The 17,885-nt window shown below is 35.1% G+C and overlaps 2 protein-coding genes across 2 annotated transcripts; both read right to left on the reverse strand.

Moving 5' to 3' along the window:
• Positions 1-1,935: 1,935 nt before the first annotated feature.
• LOC103931492 (protein ZW2) lies at positions 1,936-3,040 on the reverse strand. The gene has a single exon (XM_009341003.3). The coding sequence runs from the start codon at positions 2,783-2,785 to the stop codon at positions 2,096-2,098; it is 690 nt and encodes a 229-aa protein (XP_009339278.2). The 5' UTR covers positions 2,786-3,040; the 3' UTR covers positions 1,936-2,095.
• Positions 3,041-4,223: 1,183 nt separating this feature from the next.
• LOC103931491 (protein DNA-DAMAGE INDUCIBLE 1) lies at positions 4,224-9,144 on the reverse strand. Its single transcript, XM_009341002.3, has 16 exons — positions 8,887-9,144; positions 8,739-8,771; positions 8,333-8,460; positions 8,143-8,251; positions 7,782-7,898; positions 7,424-7,489; positions 7,165-7,227; positions 7,041-7,085; positions 6,737-6,798; positions 5,970-6,063; positions 5,789-5,881; positions 5,616-5,685; positions 5,449-5,519; positions 5,021-5,078; positions 4,714-4,739; positions 4,224-4,527 (listed from the first exon to the last, which is right to left on the reverse strand). The coding sequence occupies exons 1-16, from the start codon at positions 8,950-8,952 to the stop codon at positions 4,399-4,401; spliced, it is 1,230 nt and encodes a 409-aa protein (XP_009339277.2). The 5' UTR covers positions 8,953-9,144; the 3' UTR covers positions 4,224-4,398.
• Between the last annotated feature and the right edge of the window lie 8,741 nt (positions 9,145-17,885).

A 17,885-nucleotide genomic window follows, 5' to 3' on the forward strand; every position in this document is an offset into this window, starting at 1 on the left:
CATCTAACCTTTTGAGTCACCCATGCTCTATACATATATATCTAATTGCACCAACATGAAGAACATAATCAAAGAACTTAAACGTTGAAATTCAATAGGAACAAGGCGAAGCAGAGGATATAAAAAACCAGATACAAACTAAAGAAGATCACTTCGAACTGAATTATAAGATTAGATCAAAGGGTAATAAGTACATAATATTTCAACTTGAACTTTTATAACTAAGTTCTCAAAGATACCCGTCCGGTTAATTATTCTTCGTTACCATAAACAAATTATAAGATTAGCTAAACAACCTTTGCAATATTCAGTCGACGATATAACTGAGCCCATCAACCCAATCGAACTTCTCCATGTGGTGACCCCGAAAGATTGAATAACCCTAGTCGTTAACTTAGAACAACCGAGATTAACCAAATGTAAACACTGATAGAAGTTAGCAGAAAGCTAAAGCAATTTAACTGAGTGACTGAATCATGTTAGAGGGAGCACTTCCTGCGTCAATTTATATCATCAGTTATACATGTGGGAAAGATTATACATGCAATGTTATCACAATTTGCCTTTAACGAATTCAACTAAACAAGATCGATCGATCGAACTATATTAACAAATGAGCTAACTGAAATGAAATCTGGATTTCAAACCAAAAAATAAGTTCTGAATTTTAAACTCTGCATTTATATTTGAGTTTCTTGACCCGTTCATCTAAATCCCGAAAAGATCCAAGCTTTACTTCAGTTTGATACCAAGAACAACTGAGATTAAGCAAATGTAAACACTAGAGCTAAGTTAAACTTCTCGAAAGAAAATCGCAGATAGCGAAAGGAATTTACCTGAGTCGTGTTAGAACAAACACTTCCGGTGTCAAATTTAAGAGGAAAAGCGAACGATCATTAGTTTTATGTGTCAGCTATCACAACTTGCACTCAACAAATTCAACAAAACAAGAGCCAAAGAAAACTAAATTACACCTCCCCAACACAAATTATTATAATCAAAGCATTTCATTAACAACTCGAGAGCATATCGTAATGAATGCCATGAATATCATCCAATGATCATACAGTTTTGGATGTCAGTGATTTTTGTAGAGATGATTTTGAGAGAAACTTAAAGGATAAATGATTGGAAGGAACACATTATAGAGTATGCCCTAAGAAGTGTATCTAAATTGTGTCAAAAAATGTCTCCCAATATATAATAGAGACACGTTTTAATACATTTTTCATGACTCACTTTACAATATATTTCAATAATCCATCCGTCTATCTTTTAGGTCGTTGCTCATAATTTTAGATATGCAATCTTACCATGTGTAGGAATGAATTCAATTCAACACTTTGACAGTATAACATGCCAATTACAATAGCTTAGAGCATCTCCAATAAACTTTCTAAATCAACTCGTGCTAGATTTTGCCACAATTCCTATCCACCTTCTATTTTGTCACACTTCTATCCACCATCTAGGATATGAATTCTCCTGAAAGCTCCTAAATCTAGAAAATGAGAAAGTAATTCCCAACATTAATTACTAATATTTTAAATAAGAGCTCCTTTATTATTGGTCAACAATGGAAATGGGTCTCTCCAGATTCCTTCCATCAAATTCATCAATTCTGAACTTTGAAATTTGATTCAACGGTTAAAGTTATTATAACTTTTGAAGGTACCCCTATTTTTAACCGTTGGATCAGATTTCAAGGATCCGGATTGATGGATTTGACAAATTTTGTGAAAGGGATCCACCCTTTCCGTCAACTATCGTTATATCTCCCTAAACTGGAAAGTATGATTGAAGTAGAAATTTTTAAAGAGCTCCAAAACTAATTTTTTTTTTTTTATCTTATTAACTAAAACTGAATTAAAAATATTAAAAACATAATTAAAGATGCTTTTAATATTTAATTAGCTTCTCAACACGAGTCTGGCGATCACGCGCACTACGACTCATTACAAATTTGTAAACTATTTGAGTAAATAGAAAAACAAACTTGTAAATTATTCAACTGAAGCGCCAAAAACAAAAATAAAACGATAACATGGAGCAACTTACATGGCTTCCTTTCCCGTTTCATGTAGGTCCCTCGACATTAGCTCAGCTGCGTGTCCCTCTGCAACCCCCACCTTCTAATCCTCAATTGAAACTGCGCCACCGCCGCCAAAACCTTCACAGTCTGCTCCGGACTCAACACCTCCACCACCTTCCTCACCGTCGACCCGCGAAGACCATCGGCGCTCTCGAAAACCCCCAGCATGGCCGTCTTCAGCATCTCCATCGCCATATCCAGCGATGAAATCTCCCCTTCCATCGGCCTCCCCACCCTCCTCGCCAGCGCCAGAATAGGCGGCGCCGCCACGCTCTCCTGAATCCTCGCCATTGTTTCCGAGAGATCCCGCTCCGCCCGCCTCGTCTCGCCCTTCACCGCGTCCATCTCCCTCACCTGTTCAGCCGTCAAGTCCTCAACCGAGCTGTCCACCATGCGCAGCACCATTGACGGCTTGAATCCCCCCAACCAGAGCAAGCTCCGCTCAAAGGAGCTGAGCCAAGGCGGCGAAAACAAGACGAACGCATCCTCCTCCGCCGTTCTGGCTTTCTCGGCGAAGTACTGCTGGTAGTGGGACAGAACCTGTTCGATTAAGATCCTCTCTCGGGCATCCTTGTTTTCGTAGTCCGGCGATTCGACCAGATTAAGGAGCTGGTCCAGAAACGTTTGCTGGCGGTCCAGCCAGCCGCCGAGGAACGTGACAAACCGTTCCCTGCCCGGGTGAGCAGCAGCCATGTTTGTCGGAAAAGAGCCAACCAAATTGTTGGTGTCTTTTAAAAAAATGGAATGTCACCGCCTCAATTTATATGTTTTCGATTTCCCTTTTTGGTAATTTTATGTCTTTTTGGGATGTGAGTTTTGGAGTTACTTTCCTAAAAGGGTAAGGAGTGGATGCTTTCGTAATACTCAATTACTTCATTGGTGTGCGATGCGGTTGCTTCGTTATGAAGGCTTTTACTTGTTTGGTTAGGCGAGGAAGATCACATAGAAAGTGCTCCTCAATTGTAGGCGGTGAAGCAATGGCAATTCTGTGGGGTTGGTGAATGACTTGCATGGAACGATTTGATTATTGCTTTGATATTTAAATATAAGGTCAAATATAAATTAATATTTTGTTATTGAACTATAAAGCGTAAATTGGCATTTAGATAACTTTACAATTAGATAATGAACTGACATAGAACGAGTTGACAATTATAAAAATATATGAATCACTAAATGTCTACTAAACTCGTTTTATATAAGTTGATACTTTCAAGCTACCCAAATTTTTTTTTTCTTTTAGGTGGGTGTAAGTGTCAAGCAGTAAGAGAGACAGGTAATTGATACGGTGGAAGACATTCAAGTCGTCTGGCTTGGTGATAATTTTGCTTGGCGCACGGTGGGACCCACAACCGACGATTTCATAAAAAGATATGTACTGGCGGTTAATTTCTATCTATCAACCTATCCAAGTCGGGTATTCCACCTCCTATTACCATCTTTCGCACAGGAATCAAGCACGTTCGTTGATACAAGAACTTTTGCGCCACCTGGTGCTCCTACCAATCGTCGTTAAACACTTGGCCACTTTGCTTAGTGACACATGGCATGTCGCCTGATTGACAAGTGGCATATTTGTGTCGCTAACAACTCGAATTCATTATATTCATTATCTTTCTATTACCACAAAATTCAGGATACTAAAACTGAATATGACGGTCTTTATTGGCTTAGCCTATTAACTCATCTCACACAACCAATGCCCTGAAATTCTCTTACTCGCTCTCTTGAATGGTACAAATTACATGATCCTTTGATTATAACAGTGATTCAGCGCCATATTATAAGATCCGTCCATATAGACAAACTCGTATAGAGAAATGTAGCGTTATCATTTCACTCACTCAAAATGCAACACGCAAAATAATATGATACATGGTTTCTCTTTCCGATACACGTAAAATTCCTCCTCTCTAGAAGCAAGGGCACCTTGGACCATTGCCTTCATCAAATGGTCACTGCATTTGGTACCACCCTTGCTCTAGCACATGTAGCATCTAACTGCAGCTACAAGAGAAACATCATCAAGGAACTTTCGAAACTCAATCCGAAAAGGTCAACCTAGCAGGGGCTAAAGAACAGATTCGAAGTAAAAATAATACTCAAGAAAATCACGGCGAAAGGAATCGAATTTGGAACAGCAAACAGTTTTCGTATAAATTGCAGCCCTCGTTCGAGGGTCTCAGTCAAAAAGATTAGATCAAATGGTAGCAAATACATAATATTCGAACTTGAACCTTTGTAATTGAGTTCTCAAACTAAGCGTATTCCAACAATGAAATGAATTTATAAGGTATTAAGTTTACTCAGCCCCCGAAAAGATATCCGGCTGCTTGTTCTTCGTTACCATCAAAAAATTTAAGAGCTTGTATTACCGCATCTCTCCCAAATCCTAGCTCAACAAGCTTTGCAACTTTAGCTTCAAAATCAGATCCCTGCAACCAACATTGTCACATATGAAAATTTCATTCGATGATCCAACTTCCATGTATGGCGAACCCCGAAAGAGTGAAAACCCTAGTTGATATCTTAGAACTGAGATTAAGCAAATGTAAACACTACAGCGTAATTTAATTTCTCAATAGAAATTAGAAAATAGTGTATTTGCTAAAAAAATTTACCTGAGTCGGGTTAGAACGAGCACTCCCTGTGTCAAGTTTAAAAGGAAGGAAACGACCATCAGTTATATGCGGGAAGGATTCATACATGCACTGCTCTCACAACTTGCAAATAACGAATTCAACCAAGAAGAGTAAACAAACTAAATTTCACACCCTGACACATATCATTATCAAGACGTCCCATTAAACTCTATAATTTGCATTTAACAGATTCAACCAAACAAGAGCAAACAAACTAAATTGCACCTCCCAACACAAATCATAACCAAAGCATCCATTAATGACTATGAGCAAGTTCCAAACTAACCAGAAGATTGCCCTCCTGATAGTACAGTTTTGCTCGTATCTGCTGTTCCCGATGTAACCTGAAGAACACCATATTCAAGCAAAATGAGCAATAATGAAAGAAATATAAGTCCAAGGTCAGCTACCTTACTATATTTGAAACTTTTCTAAGACAACATTATCCTAATGAATGCTATGATCCAAAAAACCGTGTAATATAAATAGATTCTACACTTAAACAATAAAATTAGGAGGGGATGGGAAGATATGAAAAAAACCTACAAAAAATGGAGCAAATACAAAGCCTCATACAAGATGATCCAATTGTTTGTAAGGACAACACCAGAATTTTTATCCTAAGTTTTTTCTTATTAGACAATACATTTAAGAATCGGAAACTGCAAAAAGATTCCTTGACTTAAGGAAAAGCATAAACTCGAGTAGACTTACAGGAGCTCCTGAGCTGGATGCTTCCTTGGCAAACCTTTCTTCATCGAGAAAACGAGATGGGATGTCTTTTTCTAAAACAAATACATAGATTTAGATTTTTCTTTAACAAGGGACCATAAATATTCCAGAATATTTAAACATCCATACATAGAGATCATGGGACCAACCTTGCAAAAATGGTACAGAAACTTCTCCACCGCCAACTCTCAAAACATTTTCATTCAAATCTATAATGCACTGATGACATCTTTAATGTTAGAAGACTAACAAATGGAGCTCCTCCATTAATTAAAACCATTGAGAAAGACAGCTTGCACGAAATTTGGAGCATGGATTCTACCTGATGCTTACGGAGCATATCCAACCCAAAGAGAAACTCCATATTTGGAGCATCGAGAACCATGAATGAACAAGGGTAAAATATACTTCCAATCTATAGAAACAATGTTAAAAAGCCTGTCACTCAAGTAAGAATTTCAGACAGTATAGTATGATATGGATTGCTTATCACAGGCAGCTACCTTGATAGGAGCTACATGTATTCGACCCAATATCTCTGATTGACCAACTCCATGAGCAATGCCCTTATAACGTTGATCTAAAAGCCTCAACAATCTAGAGAGTTCAATGCCCAAAACAACACAACGTTAGGCTTTTGCTCCTGTAACTCACACGTTATTCATAAAAATATGGAAGAAAAAATAAACAGAATTTGTAATTAAAAAACCTGCAGTAAAGCATTCAAAAATTGCCTTCCTTTCACAAAACTTATAAGCAGGGTCGGTCGCCAAAGCAAAATTTATGTGGCTAAAGTTGTTTGATATAAAGTAGTTGGTGAAAAGAAAAATAGATTTGTCATTGAACCACCTCCTAAGGTCTCTCATGCATCCAAATCAACATCAGTATTCATAAAAATACGAAGGAAAAAAAGTCAGCTGAAATTCAAATAAAGAAAACAGCAATAAAGCATTCAAAAGTCTCCTTTTTCACATGAACTTAGCTGAGTTTTGGTCGCAAAATCTTATACTAAGAGGCTAAAGTGGTATGATATAAAGTAGCTAGTGAAAACAACGGACTGCGACTGTTATCGGACCCCCTGCAGTTCCTACTGTTCTACATGATCCACATCTACATCCGCATTCATCTCAAAATCATGCATGCATATTTATCATGTATGGGCCACTGAATGTCCACCATGAAACACATATTAAATGAGTCGCTTGTGTAAATATACTTTCACAACCAGTAAAGAGAAAATTACTATCTAATAGTTAAAAATATCTCATACCCACAACGCTCGGCACAACTTTTAGATATAATAGTTGACTGCGCTCCACTATCAACAAATGCCTGGATACAAGTGGAAATAAACAAAGTATGTAACTTTTGCAGTTACTTAAAGTACAGACAATCAATAAAGAAAGACAACTGATAATACTACTCGTGATGGATAGCGTTTATTGAGTTGTACAGGAAACATAAAGGGCAGTTGAAGGCAACACAGATGACACAAAAATATTCCAGCAGTCTCATGTCACATTGAACTGAAGAGAAAGAAAAGTAACAGTCCTAAGCTATTTGGGAATAATTACCTTCAACGGGATACCATTCACTTCCATGTCAACATACAACATAACCTGGAAAAACAATGAACATCAAACAAAATACCAACTTAAAATGATAACACTGGTAGCAACACCTGATAATCATACATACCACTCTTGCGAAAGCTTCAGGGTTATGCTCCAAAGCAGCAGCCCAATTTTCATCAATTCCTTTCTGCAAAGGAATTAGCAATATTAAACAAAATATATAATGTGAGCAATTAAGATTTGATTTTAAGGATACCGTTACCACTGCAAATGTTTTAGGAAAGAACAACTACAACTCCAGGTTATTAAAGAAACTATGGAGTTGGATTATCGCTTGTGAACCACACTCCTTTGACAAAGACAATAATCACAATACCACTAACCTGGCGAATAGCAGCTTCAATCTTCTTCTGGGCTTCAACATCAAAAGGATCTGCATAAAGAAGAGCCTGCTCACAAGATTCAGGTAAACAAAAACTCCATTAGTTACAGGGATTAAAATCATGCCAAAATCAATATTCAAGAGGTAGGACAGGATAAACAGGTATACTTACAGAAACAGACATTGCAATATCTTTTACAGTTAGTTAACGTCACTGTATTTCTCTGAAACTTCATAAACTACCATATGGCTATATGTGTTTTATTAATCGGAGAGTATGGAGACAGATTACAGTGAAGGCCATATTAAGTAGCAACTATCCTACAATGACTACGGATACAGAAGAAAATGTAACTTACAAGCTCCTCATCTTGTTTCCGTTTTAGTTCAGATTTTTGGCGATGACGCTCTCGTAAAAGTTCCTGCAGTCTATTGAGATCATTTCCAAGAATAACTTGTGCCAAGTCTGGGTCACTCTGTAAGTTACAAACAAAAGAAAAGACTATGAGAAGCTCATGGGAAGTAGAAAATCACAAACTAAGGACAGTGAATTACATTTTGAAAGACTGCAACAAACAGTTTATACCTCAGAATAGCAGTGCAAAATTTAGAAAGGAAGATTTCATTCAACTTATTGCTGTTTCTTTTCAACCACTATGTAGCAAGTATCGGCAAACGCCAACCAAAACCCGAATAAGAAGTAAAAGAACACCATGCTACCTGAAACAACTGTGCTATCAAATTAGAATCATTCCTAATGTGCTGCTGGAAAGCACCTGGATTTACCGCAGACCCATCCGGATTGAAGCTCAAAGCATTGGTGGGTGCACTGAAATATACTCACAGGCCCATTAAACACACGAACATCATACAGTGAATTGCGCATAAAGTACAACATTTTCAAGTATACCTCGAAGCGGCAGTGGATACCATCATTATCAAGTCTTCATCTCTGACACCAAGAGCACTTAGCTTCTCAGAATTCCTCATCTCCCTCCCATTATATAGCAGCTGCTGCTGATGAAGCAGCACCCGCGTCTGCTCATACGCATCAAAAAACATATCAAGCATTCGTTATACATTACTATATTAACTAATCTGCTAACTGAATTTAAAATTAGCTTCCAAACCAAAAAAAAGTTACGAACTTTTAATTCTGCAATCGTATTCCAGTGATGAACTGTAAATCCCATTACAGAAAGATCTAAACTTTACTTCAATATGACATTGTTTTCCCTAAAAACAGCATAATCCCACAAAAATAAAGTAAAAATAACACTAAATCATCAATAATTAAATTAAATTAAATTTCTCACCTCCACCTCCAGCAGAGCTTTCACATTCTCAACCTATCACCAAAAAATATCAAATCAAATTAAAAAATGAACTTGAACTTCCAAATTAATTGAAAGAACTATCAAATCAATTGGGGGTTTCTGCTGAAGTGAAAAATTAGGGTCTTACAGTCTCGTGAGGATCGACGTCCAATGAGAGGATCTGTTCGTCTGCAGTCATCACTGTGATCTTCATCTTCTTCAATCCGTCGCTGCGATTGGATCTCCGCAGTCGATTGGTGAGGATTTTGTGAGATTGTATTGTGGATTGTAACGAATCGGAGCTTCGGGTTTTTGGATATAATAGAGGATTTGTTTGATTAATTTGGACTTCCAGTCCCACTTGAAGAAGACGGAGAGAAGGATCCACTGTGATACGAATTAGTTGCACTCGTCTAGTTTCCTTCCTCTAAAAGAAAGTTATATTCTTTTCCTTGTATTTGTTTAAGAAAATAAATTGACGTAGGTTTTTTTTTTTTACGAAATCAACTGGTAACTTCAACAGAGTATCCACTCTTTTAAGAGTCGAAAGATTAACAATGGCATTTATGTCTTCTCTTAGGCATAATTGTGTGATTTTACTTATTATTTTATGTTTATTGACTTCTGATCTAACTAAGCAACTTTTCTACTTTATAATGATGACTCCACCTAGTTTTTAAGAGTGTGTGTTTACAACTTCTCCAAGTACCCTTTATACCTTTTTGGGCGCTTTTGTACTGTTATTTGATATGCACATTTGATTTTAGGCTCATTTAAACATTTTGCACCGTTATGCATTTTAATATTATATTACATTATCACTTAATATTACGATATTGTTCTTCACTTAAATAAGAAATATTAGGTTCGATTTTCACTAGAGATAGATTTAAACTACATTATTACTAGTTTATTGTGAGGCTTATCTCATTCCCTCACTTATTTAGTATAAATACAACCGTTAGATAAAAAAATTGTATATTGTTTTCTTTGTTATGGTGCTTTTGAACATTTTGTAGCAAGTAATTAATAAGAAATAGTTTAAACCATACTAGACCTAAGTAGGATGATAACATGGGATGGGAACAATTCGTATGATCGAACGAATCACATGTACGTATGAATGTTGGTTACTTCTAGCATCATTAGGTTTATCGACATTATAAATTTACAAACCACCAGGGTAGGTTTATCAAATTACAAACCTAATTAAATATGATTCATCAGGTTCATTAACCTAATTGTCTCTCTCCTTCACATCCCCTTTCTCCCTTTGTCTCTTTCTCGGTCGTTCACTCACCTTCTGCCTCTTAGAGTTTTTTCTTTTTTCTTTTTCGCGTATGGAAAAGGGAAAGGTTCATGTTTCATAATTTTTGACCGAGGTCGGAAATTTTCATATGAAAAGGGTTCACGTGTTCAAGAAGAAGGGATTTCAATTTTCAAAACCACACAATCTCAATTTTTTTGATGTTTTCTAATTAATTGGGTTTGAATATTATTGTTAAAATATTGGATGAAATTTGATGTGTAAAATTATTCGGATTTTATGCAATTGGATTTGCTAGTTAGATATCGATGGAAGAGATTCGATATGACGTGAAAGATTCTTCTCTCTTTTTATTTTTTGTTTGTTTTGTCAATTAGTATTTTACTTTCGTATAATAAGAATTATTTAAATTAATAGCTTAATCTACCGTAAAATGATCTTAGAACTCATGTAAAAAAGGACCTCACAGGTTTTCAAAATGAAGGCCTTAGAGAGCAGCTCTGATTAAACTAAGCTACGAATGGGTTATAGTAAAAAGAAGAAAGGCTTGAATTCTTAGTTCAAGTGTCGTGGAGGCTTCTAACTCCAGTCGAACGCATGTCCTAATTGAATCATGTTCTCCTCTTTTACAAATAATTATTCGATCCTTATGAACCCTAGCCTTACTGCTTTATTTTACTCCAATAAAACAAAAAACAAAGCAACATAAATTCGAAGATCAACGTCCAAATCCTGATGGCCGCTTCTTTTTTAGTCAATAAAACTTCATAAGATGAAACACAGGAAAATCTATATAAACCAGAAACCTTGATTACAATTACAAACAATGAAAATATAACCTAATTAAGAAACTAAAATTCAAATAATAACAAGGAGGAGAATAAAGAAACAAAGCCCTAGCTAGCTAGCTGGAAATTAAGGTGGAGGTGCCGTGTAACCCAAGAAGGGTTTTCTGGTCATCCAATGCCTGCATGAAGATGTTCCACGAATATTATTTGGATCACTGGCATGATCCACAGATTACTTGATGATGAATTGATGCTTCAGATTCTTCAACGGACCGACACCAAAGAACACCGCCATGAATATCAATATCACCAACGTGCAAATGCAACAGAGGCACAACCTGCAGCACATCTCGAATTACTACTTTATTTGATTCTCTTAGTTTCCCACTTCTCCCTATTTGTCTTTTATTCAGATCCAAAAGGTTCTTTAATTTTCTATCTGAGATCTTGGAATTTTGTGGAATTGGGTGTTTGTGTTTTGGACAATGCGAGGGGAACGTTCGAATGTCCTTCGTTGTTCCAACTTTATCGGATGTTTTTCTTGACTTTTCTGTTGTCTATATTAATCAAGAGAGAATGAAAACTCTATGATGCCATGGGTTTGGATTTGAGTGCCAATTAAGTTGCATCATATACCGTAGTTTCTTCATTTAATTGTAATTGTATGAGAAATGGTTTAATTATATGAACTGCTTAATTTGGGTGTCCAGTGGGCATTCCGGTTCAGGATGTGTTATATGAGAAGTTTTTGCAGTCGACAAGAAGTGTTCTCTGAACAGCAAGGAAAAACGCTACCATTTATCATCAAAATCAATCGAATACTAACTAATCTTGCCAATATGTGGAAGTATATACATGTATGTATCATATGAAACAAAAATTAGCACAAAAATGAATTAAGCAGTGCACAATTAATATCGTAATAAACAATGTACATAATAGTATCAAACGGGGGAACACCAAATCAAGTACAAAAACCCGGTAAAAATAGTTTTATTTAAGTTTCAAGACCAACTCAAATTCATCGGTATAACACATATGTAACATTGAAACCCAGAAATAACCGTAATAAAATATGAACCTAGCAAACCCGGAAAAAAAAAATCAAAAAATAAAAAGAAGAGAGAAAGATACACATATTACATTGTATATTTAGTGTAACAACAAGAACCCTAGTACGGTGAAGGTGCTATCTTATCCAACAAGCTGTGTGAAGGTGCCATGTTGCCAAGGAAGGGTCTTCCAGGCTTGCACAGTGATCCATATAAGCTTGGCTCACATGATTCCTGAAGGTGATTTATGTGAATAATCCTGAACCTCTGGATGGGACCAAGCCCCAACAGCAGGCAAACTATTACCGTCAGTAGTATAGTGCAACAAATGCACGAGCAAACCCTAGCAATGCACCCGGGGCAACACATCTTTGCTTGATTTCTTTTGTTTCTCCTTCTCTTCTTTTCTGAAGATTTGGATCCAAAAAGAGAGAAGAGGGAGGAGGGTTCCTCTCTTTCTCTCTCTTTGTGTGTTTTGTATTTGGCCAGGCAAAAGATTTCGTTCTTTTTCCCACTGGCCAAACGAAACTTTTTTCTTCCTAGAGATCTTGGAATTCCCTTGAGTTGGGGAATGCAAATGGTTTAGCGATGTATTTTTTGTTTTAAAGGGCACACCAGATGTTAAATTTAGTAAATTTTCGTATAGTACGCGGACATCAACCATGTTTTTAGAAATCGGTTGACAAGTACGCTTGTTGATTATACACCTTTCAAATTCTTTCCTGAGAAAAAGAGATTTCTAACTTGGCTTGCCTGTGGCCACTATTAAATCTTGTGAAAAAAAACTTCGTCTTTTAATTGTTTAACTCAAATCCAAGTAAATTCTATCCAAACATGGCTAACAAACTTGATATGTTTGACAAGCTTGATATAATTTGACTTGGTCCTTCTCCTTCTTGTTGAAAAATTATAGACATAATCTATGCATGCTGCTTATTAATGTCGTGCTTTGGTCTAATATAACAAAGATATTGTTTCGACCTAGTTCTGTCATCCCTCGTTCAAGTTGAGTTGAGTGAGCTTAGTTCTAGTCGAACAACTCACTTCGAGCGAGTCGAATGAACTTACTCCAGCCAAAAACCCATGTCACGACAAGTACTTAACAATTTTGTTGACGAAATTAACGAAATAGAGCAAACTGACACTTATAACGAGTTCATAGGGTAGAATGAGACACAATAAAGTAAAATAGAGTAAGACTTATTGAAGAGTACATGAGATATTGCTAAAAGTAAGCCTGTGTATAATTAATGTCATATCTTGTGTTGGCTCGACCCTAATGTTGAGAGCAACTCCACCCCTCCATAAATGAGCTGGGCAACAACTCATTTTTACCCCTAGCCCCCCAAAAACCCACTCCACTCCATCCAATTAGCTGGCCCAAAGTGGAGGCCAGCTTCTAACCCAGCACAAAATGAACTGACCCAAAAATCGACTTACATGACGCTAGGTTGACGTCAGCCATGTTAATTAAATTTTGTTGCGACTGGCGCTTGGGGCACACGTTGTATAATAAAAAAAAGAAAAGAAAAGAAAATGTTAGATGAAGTTACCGTTGGCCACGTGTCCACTTTTGTGATGGCAATCCATATTAATTAACTTAATAAAAATTGTTTTAAAATATAGAAAAAATAAGACTTTTTTTTTTATATATAAATACCTAACCATCTTCCACAAAAATTGTAATTTCGGATAATGACACGTGGCGTGACAAGATTAATTAAAAATCATTTTCGAAATTAAAAAAAATTATTTTTTTATTATTTTTATAAAAAAATTAATAATATTTTAATACGAATTGACTATACTATTCAGTTTATAAGTGAAAATGCACTTAGGCAATTACTATTTATTACAGTTAATTACTATTTATTTGAGTGGATTGAATTGACTCTTGACTAGGGAGTTTTTAGAGGTAGAGTTGCTTTGAGTTGATTGATAGGTTTCGAACCATTTGGGTACATTAGATGTCATGTATTTATTTAGGTCAAGGGATGTGTTTGTACAAAATATTGATTTTATTTGTACTAAAACTCCCACTTTGTTTTATAATGTAAATGTTTATTTTATCTCTACTAATTAATAAAATATTTATTATCAACCAAAATCATATAAAATTATCAATTTAACCCTCTAATTAAAACAAAACATGAATAAGAAATATAAGGTAAAAATGTAATTTAGTACAATCAAAAATTATTTTTTTTTTCAAAACCTCGCATTCATGTAATCCTAATATATCTCTAATTAAAAAAAAAAAAAAAAACCTTCCCCCTACCACATTCTATATCATTTCTCTTCCTCTCTTCTTCTCAAAAACAAAAATAAAAAATTTTCTTATACACTTTATGCTATTATTATTTAGAAAAAGAGAAGAAAAATTAATTTGATGTTTTACAAAACTTAAGCTAAATATTGTATCCTGTGTGTTTTTCGTTTTATGAGTATATTTTCACAAAATAATCCACCGAACACATTGTTTATCTGTTTTTTGTATCTAAAAAAAAACAAAAAACTACTCTACAAAATGTTAACGAAGAGAACCTTAACCTACACCAAATTCTAATCAAATTTAAAGAATTCAAGAAGTTCGCACACAAGTCAAGGGGCAGAATAAAATAAACATCACAAAAACAAAATAATAACCTGAAATTGGGCAAAATACAAATCAATTTATAAATCCCAAGAACAACCCAAATCCCTAGTGAAATAAGAAAATCAAACCTAAAAGACTAGAAATTAAAAAATAATAACAGTAAGGAAACAGATTACATTGAAAAATAATGAGAGACAAACAACCAAACCAAACCAAACCAAACCACCTAGAAAGGTGGGGGCGCAGCATAACCCAAGAAGGGCCTACCCGATTGGGACCCGCAGTAAGACCCGGGAACATTCGGGTCACAGATATTCACAGTATCTTTCAGCTTGTGGAATCCGTTCTTGAAGACTCCGAACCCGAATAGCAGACCCACCAGAACCACCACCAGAATCAAACAGGTACACAGCATGCAAACCCTACTCGGACAGCACATCTTTGCCTCTGATTTGGGTCTTTCTTTCTTTCTCTCTCTCTCTCTCTCTAGAAATTTCAAAACCCAGAAACTGGAACTTGAGATCTCGAAATCTGGGAACTGGGTTTTGTTGGGTTTTTGATGAATGTGGTGAATTTTCAGGCTTTAAGGCTTCTTCTTCTTCTTCTTCTTCTGAGGGAACTCACCGATTCGGGTTTCTGTCTCTCTCTTTATAATGGGTTTTCTTTCTCTCTCTAGAAATCTCAGAACCCAGTAGATGCAGCCTGAGATCTTGGAATCTGGGTTTTAATGGGTTTTGGATAAATGTGGGGAATCTGGTCGTTTTCAGAGATGGAGATGGAAAGACGCGATGGGAATCGAATTGTTGGCTTTGAAGGAAAGCAAATTGCAAAATAGGGTTCCGATTTTGCCCTTTAAAACGTGAGTGGATAATGCGGGCAAGAGAAAAGGAGTCGGTTACCTTCCTTTTCTTCTACACGCAAGAAAGATGGTTTGCTTTTTTATTGTTTGATGACGAGGAGGAGGGATGTGATTGGGGGATTCTTTAATGGAATTAATGTCTAATAATTGTTTAAATTTGAAGTTGTATTGTAGCAAGTAATTGTTTTCCTAATATGACTTTGTAACTTAATATAAAAAATAAAATAAAATACAGGGTATTTTCATTAAATTCATATGGATTTGAATTTGAATGCAGAAGAGTAAAGTTCTCTGACCGGACTAGATGTGGAATGGATAGAATCAAACCAATGTAGGTTCATTGTGTTTAGTTAAACTCATTGTGTTTGCGTTAGCTCAACTCACTTAAAATTGAACTTTCATATTTTATGCTGTGTTATTTCTGTTGAATCCAAAATTTAGTAAGTTTTGGATTCATTGTCATATAATCAAAGAGCTTGTTTGGAACTGTTTTAAAAATTACTGAGAACACTTAAATCTTTGCATGAAGCAACAAAATGTTTTCCAAAACTTACTTGACATTTTAGTATGAATTGATTTTAAAAACGTTTTCATCAAAAATGCTTTTAACCATTCTTAAGGCAATTTCAAACAAAACAAATATAAGCACTACAAATTGTATTTATATAACCAATAATTAGGATCATCATAACCCATTTGTTTTATTCTTTTCAACTTACCTAAATTATTTCCTCACCAATTTAGTATAAATATATCATTTGTATTGATAAAAAAACATTTCATAAATTATTTTTCATTTTTGTGATTAAATGTTCTTTGTTTTGGTTTTTTCAAACATAGACGCCAAATCCCCACTATCTTTAATGCCCCACTCCTAATGGTCACAAGCCCACGCAACCGGGATTTCTTCAAGCCCATTAAAAGGAAACCTCGGGAGAGCTTCTAGCTTAAAGCCCAAAAATCAGTTGACCAATTATTTTGACAGAGCTTATAAGCCCAGTTCTTGATTCATAGCACTTGCAGCCTAAAAGAAAAACATTATTTTAATTCAAAATTAAAATGCAATGATTTGTACACCAAAAACAAGGATAAATCATTTGATTCGACAATCAACAATGAAGAACGGTGTGTAAAAAGTAAAAATGAACATGCGAATCACACTATTAAAAAACAATCATCAAAGTCACAAATGCAAATGTATTTTTGAAAAATAGTTTAACATTGAGAAATGCAGATGGAACTCTTTCAAAAGTGGGACTCTTCATAAACTCTATGTCACCTCATGTTTTTGGCACTATGTTTTATAGTATTGGCACGAGAAAACGTTAAACTGTGAGATAATAGAGAATTTATAAAAAATATTATTTTTGAGAAAGTCCTGTTAGCATTCATTTTGAAGGGAAGATATCCTCTCCGAATCTCTCCCATCAAATCCTAGGGATCTAAAGATCCGGGCATTTGAAATTTGATCAAACAGCTACAAACAGGAAATCTTCTAAAAATTATAATAATTATAACCGTTATATCAAATTTCAAAAGTATAGATCTTCGGATTTCTAGAGTTTTATAAGAGAAATCCGAAGGGGATCTCTTTCCCATTTTTAACTTTTGGTTGAACTAAAACCTTTTCACTATTTGGCCCAACAATACCTTAAAAAATTGACCAGTCTGGTGAGAAGGAAGCCATTCAAACGCCACTCATGAGACATTGAGACCCTTTTGTTCATAAAAGTTGTAAAGGAGGGACTAAATTATTATATACTTTTCCTTTTCCCCATGCTAAAAGTTCACTTGGAGTGGAAAATATTTTTCTTTATTCATACAAACGGTATTGGTGAAGAAAGAATACAACGTACAAAATCCGGTTTAGAATTAAATACTTTAAACTGCTTTTACTACAAATTCTTTTTAGCAAACTATATTTCTGAATTTCTTACTTTCTATGATATGTAAAAAATAAGAAAAAAATGCCTCAAATATTGATACATTATCATTATACATGTATATTCCCGAAGGTTGAAGCTCCTAAATGTGATATCTGACCCACTTCATATAGATATCATAATTAACCATATAAAAATAATAAAGAACAAATATAATAAGTAAGATAAATGCTAACTGCTAAGGAGACACTCTATAAAACTCTTTATGTCAATATTTGGATTTCTTTCATACGTGAAAATATCGAAAAAATCAGAGAAATATAGGAAAATGCGGTGAAGTCTAAGCTTTACAAGATATTGAAAAAACTTTTAAATTTCGATTAAAATTGATAAATCTCCTTTTTTTTTTTTCTCTCTTGATATATCGGTTAAATATTAATAAACTGCTCTATGACATTCCTTAAGGTTTAATTTTAAATGTCTATTTGTTTTTGGCACATTTCCATTATTTATATTGGAAGCAATCGATATCGATATATCCATGATATTTCTACAAAGTTGCATATTGATATTTTCACGGTTACATACTTTAAACACTGCTGATAATTCACAGTTTAACGTTAATTTTTTTATATCAAAATTATAAAATATTATGTTAAAAATATGAAATGACAAAAACTTCGTCGTTTCATAAAATATAGA

Source organism: the organism of the source record quoted next, unplaced genomic scaffold (genome assembly GCF_019419815.1).
Source record: "Pyrus x bretschneideri cultivar Hongxiangsu unplaced genomic scaffold, Pyrus_bretschneideri_v1 Contig51, whole genome shotgun sequence".
NCBI classification, from domain to species: Eukaryota; Viridiplantae; Streptophyta; class Magnoliopsida; order Rosales; family Rosaceae; genus Pyrus; species Pyrus x bretschneideri.